Source organism: Semicossyphus pulcher, unplaced genomic scaffold (assembly GCF_022749685.1).
Source record: "Semicossyphus pulcher isolate SPU_LCO1_2020_fin unplaced genomic scaffold, fSemPul1.0.p SCAF_8, whole genome shotgun sequence".
In the NCBI taxonomy this organism is placed as follows: domain Eukaryota; kingdom Metazoa; phylum Chordata; class Actinopteri; order Labriformes; family Labridae; genus Semicossyphus; species Semicossyphus pulcher.
In genome coordinates, this window is record NW_027211759.1 from 6,471,710 (window position 1) to 6,482,077 (window position 10,368).

The following is a 10,368-nucleotide window of genomic DNA, read 5'->3' on the forward strand; positions in this document are numbered from 1 at the left end:
TTAGTGATCATAAATGTCATGTTCAAGTAAAGTCAAGTTTGATTTCTTCTGCTTATCCAGAGCCAGGTTACATGCAGGCTAAGCACGTGAACCCAGGCGCCCCTCTCCTCAGCAACGCTCCTACTGGGGGATCCCGAGGCATTCCCAGCCTAGATGGGATATAAAATCCCTCCAGTGAGCTCTTGGGATATCGAGTTAGAAGTACCCGGAAAACCTCCCACGGGATCTTATCAGATGCCCAAACAACCTCAACTGGCTCTTTTCGATGCGAAGGAGTAGCAGCTCTACTCCGAGCTCTTCACCCTATCTCTAAAGCTGAGCCCAGCCACCCTGCGGAGGATACTCATTACGGCCGCTTGGACCACACATGTGAACAAGACCCCGAGATACTGAAACTCCTTCACTTGAGGCAGACACTCACTCCCTTTTCTGGCAGAGAACCACGGCCTCAGACTTGGAGGTGCTGACTTGAACTTAAGCTGTTGAGCTGAACTTGAGTAGCTGGTGTAGGCTTGAGGAAAGTATTGTATTTGATAGAGTTATTGTTTTTATAACAATTCATTACTTTGGGAACATGACAATGAGCGTGTACTGAAATCAATCTAGAAGATTTTCATGTAAATAAATGTCTGTTAAGTTACTATCTATCACTGAATGAGGCAACACAATGGTGATTTAGCCGATGGCCCACTGATGAAAGCCTTTGCATTTGCAGTATTACAGACTGGGTGTCTGTGGCGACTTTGGTGGAAAAAAATCACAAGCGGCGCCCAGTTAGTGACACGTTTTCCATCAGCCAGCAGTGGTTGGTCTGCCAGAGAGGATAGGCGGAGCTAAGCGGCTGCTTTTCCGCTCTCTGCAAGTGTTGCAAGTAAACAGTAATCTACTATGGCTGAACAAACAAAGAAAAGATGGATGACTACAGATACAACTTCAACAATACGTGAAAATCCAAAGAAAAAGAAACAGATTCGACGCTCAGATGAAGCAAACAGTCTGAAAAGGAAAGTGACCGTCAGCCAGGAAAATCAAGAGTTACAACCGGAGCCAACCGTGGACGTCACACATGCAACACTGTCTGGATATCTGGGAAGTGTGCTCCTGCAATTATCGTTTATCGCCACAGGTGCCGCCAAAGAGAACGAAACTGAGATCTTCGAGATTCTCGCACAACAGACAGTAAACGTTTACCAAAGTTTCAGTCAAGGGAAGATTAAAAGCTGTTTCCAAAAGTACCCAGGACTTTCAGTCCCAGGGGCGACTTCTCAAGGGATTAAAAGGTTCCTCCAGCCCATTGTTGTCTGCAGATCTGTGAAGATAAGGCAAACTGGCGAGCTGACTTGAGAAAGTGGCCTTTTGAATTCTGCAAGTAATTAACCAATCAGAAATGTCCAGTGCTGAAAGTCCCTCCCTTAAGCCCCTGTACTCTCAGAAAGTAGTCCCCCTGTAGCAGGGACCTTTTGCAGGGTAAATAAATGCACTGACTACCTCCTAAAGTCCCTGGGGAAGGTTCCTGTGCTGGAAATGCAGCTTTTGACTCAGTAGAAACCACTTCACCAGACTAAACAGTTTTACTCATATCTTTTCTAAATGTGATGTAATTTTAGTTGATATATCTCATTCTGGCATAAACCTTTTGGACACACTGATTGACCAAAATCTGCGTCCTTATAAGGCTCCTCCACTGGCTCAGCAAAGACCTTGTTATGATCTCATCACACTATCGGCATCCAAACTGTAACACAAACCAAAGGCAATAACTTCCTCTGCTGCTCCCTCTTTCACACACTCACATTCTCTCATGTCAACGCTGTCCTCTGTCCCTGCCTCACCCTCCGGCCTGCCCGGCCTCCCCTCCCTCGCCAAATGCTTTTCTGTCAGAGCCGCTCTCTGTGTGTTAATCCACGACTATTGTGGTGTTGTATTGTCCCCCCGACGTCCCTCTGTCCTGCCGTGTTTCTGCTTTGCTGTCACTCACTGTCCTGACCCACTTTTTTGTGCGATGTGTCCAGGCCTCGGTGTCTAAACAAAAGCGGGTCTTGTTTACATGTTGCCCATCAAAAGGCAGGATGCTGAGGCTGCCGCATCAACAAATGAGATGCAAAGTGAAGAGGGCTGCAGGCAGGTTGGGACAAACATTTGGCAGAGACAGAGCGGCCCTTAAGGAAATAATTTCATTGGTTGAGATAATCTTAACTAAAAAAACTGCAGATTTTCTAACCATGTAAGGTGAAGATGACAAACAAGGTGTCCATTAACAGGTATTTAGGAACTGTGTGGAGGCCAGAACCTTCTGACAGGAAGAGGAAGTACCAGTGTTTCCTTGAAATCTAAGCTGTAACTCTGTTTCTCCTGTAATGGCAATATAAGTCATTTATCATCCCATATGGTTCTAGTGCAATTTAAGTATTGTGTACTACTTCAGTAATCTCGGTTCCCATCAGCTATAGTCTGAGACGATACAGCCTCTGGGGACACGGGTGAGCGTGCCGGGCGCTAAGCAATAATCGACTTCCTTTCTCGCGCGCTGCATTGTTACAGAAAGAGAAACTTGTGATTTACTTGTTATTGACAGGTCTTACTTTTGCCGAAATTTCAACATCATGACGCTGATTTGTAAGAAGTAATAATTCAAACTTTGTCAGGTCTGTCCTCAAGAGGAGAACAAAACTTTTAAAATGGTCGTTTGTTGAACGGAGGTTGGATCGATCTGATGCATCTGCGGAAGTCTGACACAGCGTCAAGGGAATTCATCCCAAGTTAAATCTTAGATCTAGAACAGATTGTCAGCTGAACTTACATGATGTCCGTTTATAGATTAATAAGAAGCTAAATCGTCGTCAGATCCACGTGCTAAAAAAACACATTCATTGAACATGCTCATAACAAGAACGAGACCGTGAAGGACCGCTCACACTCCAAGAGGTACAGAGAGTTTCCCAGCATCGTGTTTTACAGCAGCCAAAGTCTGATTTTCGGCACCTGGCATGCACCCAGCAGGCTAATGCTGCTAGCTAATCAGACAATGCAGCTACTGGTACAGCTGAAGCCAGTTCTTATGAACATTCAGAGCAGCTCTGTGCAGCTAAAAAAAAACAAATAAATTAAGGTGAACTAGTTCTTTTTTTGGACTGTGAACTTGAACAAGTGCATTTTAATCTGTGTGAACTGAACTTTGAGCGAACAGGATGTTAGATGATGTTACCATGATGAATCCATTGTTAGGAATTAATGACAACCTGCAGCCAATCAGAATAGAGTATTCACTCACACCATGGTGATGTAATATTAGAGGAAAGATCAGTAAAGGAGCCAGGAAGCCGATACTGCAGCTTTTAAACTCATAACAATCCTTAATCCTTGTACAATCCTATATACAGAGGTCGTGGCAGCCCCAGGCTCAGCTCCCACCCTCTGCCCCTTGTCGCTTGTCATCCTGACTGTCTTATCCTCTGTTTCCGACACTATCCACCGTCCTCTCTCTCTAACTAAAGTCCTTAAAAAATGCAATCCCGCTAGTTAGCTTAGCCTTGTAGTCAATCGGACAATCAAGTTCAAAGAAGCCAAACTTTCTCTTTTGTTCAGTTTGACATAAATATAAATACATCTTCGCAATCCATATTCTTCAGTTTCCCTCTGAAAGCACTTTCTATTTGTTTCTGAACTCTTGGAGGATAAACAGGCACAAAGAGAAGTCTCAGATATACAAAGAATAATTGTCTCCACAAACATTTATTTGCATCTTAAGAAAACATCATAATAATTATTCTTTCTTTTTTGATTTTAAAAAGTGTTAAAAGTAGCAAAACTGTACTTAACATCATGTCTGTCTAACCTCACATGCTCTTAATTAGTAGAATAATCGTTTCCAATGTTGCAAACATCATACACAAAGATGTTGCTGAGTGCTGAGGTCAAACCTCTGCCCTCGTCTCCCTGTGAAGCAGCGGCTGCTTGAGGAGAATGCTTCTCTGTTGGTGTTCCTGTTTAGACATCTGAGGACCTGCAGTTATTCTAACTATGTTGGCTGCAGTGTTCAGAGACACAGCCAGAGAGTGATAAATCCGCACACAGCGAAAAGAACATTTGTGGTTAATCAACTCAACAGGTAGAGAAGTGATGTGTTCATCTACAGCAACAATAATTACAGACATCTACAGTTAAAAACGTTTACAAAATAAACGTGGATGTTTCTTTCCTTTAAAAACAAAGGCCTGCAGGTGATTTAAAGTTCTGTTTTTCTGCACCATAACTCAAATGTGTGGTTGGTAACTTATTCCAAAACATTAAGAAAAGTTTCCACTTAGCGAACAACTTTTACAGACTTTGAAAAGAGAAGAATGCCTGCAGCTTTTCTTCCCACTGATCACGCTCAATCACATGGATGAACACTGCTGGTGTATTCAGCTGGTTTATCCCTGAGGACTCTGGGGTCTGCACGGCTCCTGTCTGGAGGCCAGTCCGCCGCACAGTGGTATCAGTCATCGCTGAGCTCTCGGGAAGTGACTTTGAGCTTGTTGTGTCTCCTCGGCCCCACGCTGCGCTGCGCTGCTTTCCATACGGGGCGGGGTGGCGCTCAGTCCGGCGAACAGCGCAGAGCGCACCGTCACCAGCTGCTCTCCCCGCACCGTCTGACTGCACAACATGGGTCTGGAAAAGGAGAAATCGGACACCAGCATAATTATGGACGAAGACGAGTTCAACAGATCGATAGAACCCATCCTGTCGAAGAAGGGGAACGTGTACACAGCGGTGCCGGACCGAGATCCAAACGACATCAACGCGCACTTGAAGGTAAAGTCTGAACATGGAGCAGAATTAATCTTTGAAAGTGAAACTACACAAGGTGGCGGCTGCTAAGTTTACAAAGTGCTGTAACCTTATTGTTTTCATGTAACAATCTGTGAGACTGGCAGCGTGAATACCTGGAAGTCGCTGCCTGCGCGTCAATCAATCACCATCATTGTTTCAGCTCATTGCGTGTCCGTGTGTGTGTTTGATCTGACAGGTCGGCTTTGAAGATGTCATCGCGGAGCCCATCTCGGCACACAGCTTCGACAAAGTTTGGATAGGAAGCCACGCCGCCTTCGAGCTGGTCAAATTCATCTTGTACCGGCTGCTGAGCACGCTGCTGGCCGTGCCCATGGCTTTCATCCTCGGGGTGGTGTTCGCGGTGCTCAGCTGCATCCACATCTGGTAGGGAGAAGTTCCTCTCGAGCTGCAGGTCTCTGATTAGCCTGGCTGATCTGACACAGTGCCAGATATTTCCCTGGTTCATCTTTATATCAGAGTGATGCAATGAGCTTAAAATACTGTATAGTTTGGAAAAGAGAACCTGTAACTGTAGGAGATTTAAAGTACCACTAAACGTTCAATATTGTAGTGAAACAAGTACTTATAATGTACAAAAGATATCCTAAAACTTATTTTCAGCCTTGCCAACACTTTTCTGTGACACAAACATCTAAAAAATTTGGTTCATGGTCCCAAAAACACAGCCCTCGTCCCTGTGAGAACTGAACAGGAACACTACAGTGTGCGACTGCTCCTCAGGGGCTGCTGCTAATTGGCTGCATACTTGTTCTGGCCCTGTAGGCAAACATTGACAGAAGTTATTTTTACAGTGGACGTCACATGCAGTTTAACATTTAAACATTTTGTCAGCGTTATATTTGGATAACTATGTCATGCTTATGTCGGCTATAAGCGCCCGCATCACGCCAAACCAGGTGCCTCCGCTTTTGGAGCTAAGCATCTGTTCCACAACCCAAAGAGTCCATTTATTAACATTTGATGGAACACTTTTAGCCATGAAGTAAGCGCCTCTATGGAAAGTTAGGAGGAATGTTGGTAGTGGAAAAATAAAAAGAAACGCCCCGTGCCCTTTGCAGGTTAGCTGGGATGCTAGCAGCCACACAGGCCTGTTTGCAGACCACAGTGTGACATTCTTCACATGCAGATTGAGAGCTGCAGAGTTACTTTCGGGTGACCTTTAACCTGAGGTGAGGTCACAAGTTCTGGATGATTCCTTTCGACCGCAGGTATTCGTCAATAGAGGTACTCGGTGGTGACGCTGAGGTGGTCGATACATGTGGAATGTCAGGAAGGGAGATCACAGAGGGGTGCTGCTTCAAAGGAGAGCACAGCCTGTACAACACACTGCTTTATTTGAGGTAACGCATGAGAGGGAAGATCGCAGGCTGCACGGAAGTAACAGTGATGCAGTTGAGATACAAACCACCTTACAGTGCACTTGTTTATGTGATTATATTTAGCAAGTTTATTTCTTAAATCCACATAAATGTGCAGACAAATAGTTTAAAGATATTTGCAGCAACATTGGTAGCATCAACACAGGTGCAGCACAGATAAAACAGAGTGGCAAACAGTTGGCTATAGATTGGTCAAACAAAAGCAAGACGTTCATATAGGAGACCAGGTTTTAATCTCCATGTGACACGAATATCTGACATAGTTCCCCTAATTGGCCAATTTTTAGTCGCCCCATGGTTTTCAATGGATCGATAACTTTTGAAGAAGAAAAACTGCTGTTTCATGTCAACTTGGTGGAGTTTTCAGATCGAAGGCTCAGGTCCCAGGCAAGCTTTGCCCCTGTAGATCAGCGCTGTTTGTTAGGTGACAACAAGGCCCTTTGAACACTGATAGTGCTAAACAAAGCCTGCAAATGTGAGCCTCTGTCTCCCTCCAAAAGATAAGATTAAGAAGTAGTTGGACATATCTACTAACTACCCCTATAATTGATGGTGTAATTGGGTACAAGTAGATATTGACTATTGAGTAGTGTTGCGACATTCGCAAACGATCCGATTCTTTTACACGGCCCTTGGGTGCGAACGACGGGAACTGAGTCGTAGGTGGGAGCCGATCTTCTTATAGTTGTGCCCAAATTTTACTGCCCGCCCTCGATCAGCAGCTTTTTCAACTGCAACTCCGCTATACGAGGTCACGTGCAGCGGAATCATGTCGCCACCCTCCGCCACGTTTGTTGTTTTTTTGTTGACATCTCTGTAGTCATACAGAGATGTATCATAAATTATTGGCAAATCAATGACGTTGATTACTTGTTCCTGAATTATTCTGCTGTTTACTTTTACATTTTAAAAACACAGAATTTTAAATATGCGTGCGTGCTGACACTGGAGAATATAGAGCAGGCACGTTCGCGAGTCTGACCACTCTCTCTACCTCGTAGTGTGACGTTCGCGAACGATGAGCCGTTCTTTTGAAAGGCTCTCGGAAACGAACGGAGCCACAAGATCCGACTCCCTTCAAACAGCCGTAATTCCTGACACTGACAATGAGCCTAAACTAGCAAAATCTTAAGATCAGAGTCCAGAGAAAGTAAACTTCTTAGCTCCTATCCAGCTCCAGTAAGCAACATGTAAAACATCACCTATTTATCATTTATTGCACTTTCTGAGCGCATCCTCTCCCAGCTGCCGATCTGAAGTGTCCGCTTGCCTTCGTCCCTCCAGGTTGGTGATGCCGCTGATCCAGTGCTTCCTGATGCTCTTACCATCAGTCCAGGTGGTGTGGAGGAGTCTGACGGACACGTTCATCACACCGCTATTCCACAGCATGGGAAAGATCCTGTCCTCCGTTCAAGTGAAGGCCGTGGAGAACTGATGCAGCAGACGCCTCTCTGTCCCCACGGAGAGAGAAATGTAGGACGGATTTCAGAGAAGGATGGCAACAATAAGGATGAATTTGATGATTTGCAGGGAAAAGAAGTCTTGAAAGCAGAGCTCAGTTTGTGGAAAGTGAAGGACTTACACATCTGTGTTTTGATTGAAATTTAGCCATTAAATCCTTTAACCAAATTTACCCCAGTTTTAGTAAAGATGCCTTTTAACCTGCAAATCATCAAATGCATGCATGCAGGCCTTTGTTACTGACGTCATTATACCAAGTAAATAGTTGTGATACTATTTAGAAACTCGTGCATCACCGAAAAAGTTGTTTTTCTGATTGTGACCAAAATGAATTCTTGTCATTCCATTACTTTGTTGCTGAGAGACGTTTAATCATTCAGAGGAGTGTAGCATCGTTCATAAGGCAGACATACTGCCGACTTGCTGAGAGATGTAATATTTCTGCTTTTTTTTTATATATATTGTATATATTGCAAAAACCTTCAGCTAGAAGTTGAATGTAATGAATCACAGTAGATAGCAGTATGACTATTAGATGCTAAGATGCAGCTTGTTGCACATTTTCAAGCTAACTGTAGCTGCTGTGTTGATTTCACAGTGCACTGGCTATAATATTGGGCATTTGCTTTTATATGGACCTAAGCTATAAGAGTTGTTTAAAGCTAATCTATGTAAAAAAATATCATCCAAAAGTTGGCTTCATAATTTATTATCCTGTAACGACCAATCCCTGATTGGCAGACGCTGACATTAGTGGAGTATGCACAACACTTTCGTACTGTATTGGTTGAAGCCTTGGTTGCGCTGAGACTCTGGTACATGCATATTTAGTATAGAGGTGCTTGTTGTTTGCTAAAGCACAGCTAGTGAGTGGGTTGGGGTTTGCAATGCTTCTAGAGCGAGGAGGAAATCACACAGCAACTTGACTTTTACATTTCAGTAAGACAACGCTAGGCTCCGACCTCATCACTCCTCGCAGATTTAGGAGTGATGAGAGAATATCTTAAACCCCCCTCTTCGGGGCCTGCAGGTGGATGCTGGGGTGGTGGTGGGGCTGAAAGTAAGAGCATGATACTGGTGCAGGGCAGCGATGACAATGACAGAGCGGAGAGAGAGACTAGAAATCTTGCAGCTTAAATAGACGCCACATTGGGAGGAAGTGTGACTGTGGAAGTGAAGCATATCAATTATAAATCAGCGCAGCTCGAGTTGTCTGCCTAAACTAGCTCGCAGGCGACACCCCTTTTTTATGCAGTGGATTTTAGAAAGTTGCTATGTGCTGTAACATCTAAGGGACATAGAGCGAATCATTGCAACAGGTATGGAGCTGAGTGTCAGGTACATACTTAACTCATTCTGCTGAGATTTCAGCTTCTCTTCTGTTCGCTCTAATTTTGTCACTCTAAGTTAAAACTAGCCTCTAATTAACATAAATGTTAGCGAGCAGTTGTCTGTTCTAACATCCAGCAGGCACAAGTCACATCAGCTGTCAAACGTTGCCTCCATTTTTTACACTCCTGAGAAAAACACCGAGCTGCTAGATGTGACGCCTTCATTAGCAGCTTGTTGCTCATCTCCTGGGGCTTTACACAGGGTTGATGTGGTCATGGAGCGTGAACCACACATGGCAAACGTGCTGTAACAAAGGCACGTGATGTAGTATGTAAAGACGGTCAGCCCACTAGAGTGGCCGTCAGGGGCGGTGGATGGCTCGAACAAACACAGGACTTGGACCAGGAGACGAGCGTTTGAGTCCCATGCAGACCAAAAACTGACATAAGTGAAGTCTCTGAACCTAGCAAAGTGCAAAACCAAACTGCAGCCATTTTTGTAAAATGTATGCACCACCTAAGCGCAAGTGTTAGTGCTCTAACCTTTTAGAGGTTATGCAACGCACATAGGCTGCTTAGGCGTGCAATATGGACCAGGTGTAAAAGTATTGCGCCGAGGATTCCCCTTAGAAAACATGATGTCAGGAGATAAAAGGTCAAATGGAAAATGTAGGAATTACCAGGATATTAAGTGAGATTCAAGTATTTTAACCTGACTTAACATAGAACTACAAGCTAGCAAGCTAACCTGCTAAACACAACAGAGAGAATCAGACAGTGTGCTACAGATGCGAGCTCTCACAGAGACGCTGCTTCATGTTTTGTTCCAGCGGACAGCTGAAGGCCCGCAGTTCTGTCACAGCTTTTTTTAATCCTTTCACTGATGTCAGCCCGCTGACAAGCTGACGGCCAACATGCTTGTGTTTAGACTTTCAAGGCAGGGTTGTGCAATAGTGGAAGATACAGGTGTGTGGCTACAGCGATTCCCCTCCTCATCAAGCACTAATCAACCTCAGCTTAGCCCAGATATTCTTCAAGAGTTATATATCCATTGCAGAGGTATAAAACGTCATGCATCTATCAGTAACGTGTATTTTTACCTGCTTTTTGTGGGTTTATTAACTTTGGAACTTTTGCTTTAACAAACCAAACGTGCTCTTCATGACCAAAATAAAGAAACGTTTCCTCAAGGTAATTCTCTGCGTGTGGTTTCTTCTGTCACAGGAGATGAGTGCGGTCGGGATAACTGAGTGCCAGAAAGCTCTCGTAAATCACTTTGCTGAGATTGCACTAGACACTTTCCTACACACGGCTGAGCTGTGTGTCGATGGAACATGACCCGAGGCTTCGCTGTGAGAGCTGCA

General features: G+C 44.4%; 1 protein-coding gene across 1 annotated transcript; it reads left to right on the forward strand.

Annotated features, from left to right (window-relative positions):
• Positions 1 to 4,519: 4,519 nt before the first annotated feature.
• cav2 (caveolin 2) lies at positions 4,520 to 10,186 on the forward strand. The gene is made up of 3 exons (XM_069686421.1): positions 4,520 to 4,794; positions 5,009 to 5,196; positions 7,497 to 10,186. The coding sequence occupies exons 1-3, from the start codon at positions 4,645 to 4,647 to the stop codon at positions 7,645 to 7,647; spliced, it is 489 nt and encodes a 162-aa protein (XP_069542522.1). The 5' UTR covers positions 4,520 to 4,644; the 3' UTR covers positions 7,648 to 10,186.
• The last annotated feature ends 182 nt before the right edge of the window (positions 10,187 to 10,368 follow it).

Bases quoted from the DNA above. Each gene is read 5' to 3' on its own strand.
- cav2 (XM_069686421.1), top strand. From the start codon at position 4,645: ATGGGTCTGGAAAAGGAGAAATCGGACACCAGCATAATTATGGACGAA. The intron at 4,795-5,008 runs GTAAAGTCTGAA...TTGATCTGACAG, and splicing joins ACATCAACGCGCACTTGAAG to GTCGGCTTTGAAGATGTCAT. The intron at 5,197-7,496 runs GTAGGGAGAAGT...TCGTCCCTCCAG, and splicing joins CTCAGCTGCATCCACATCTG to GTTGGTGATGCCGCTGATCC.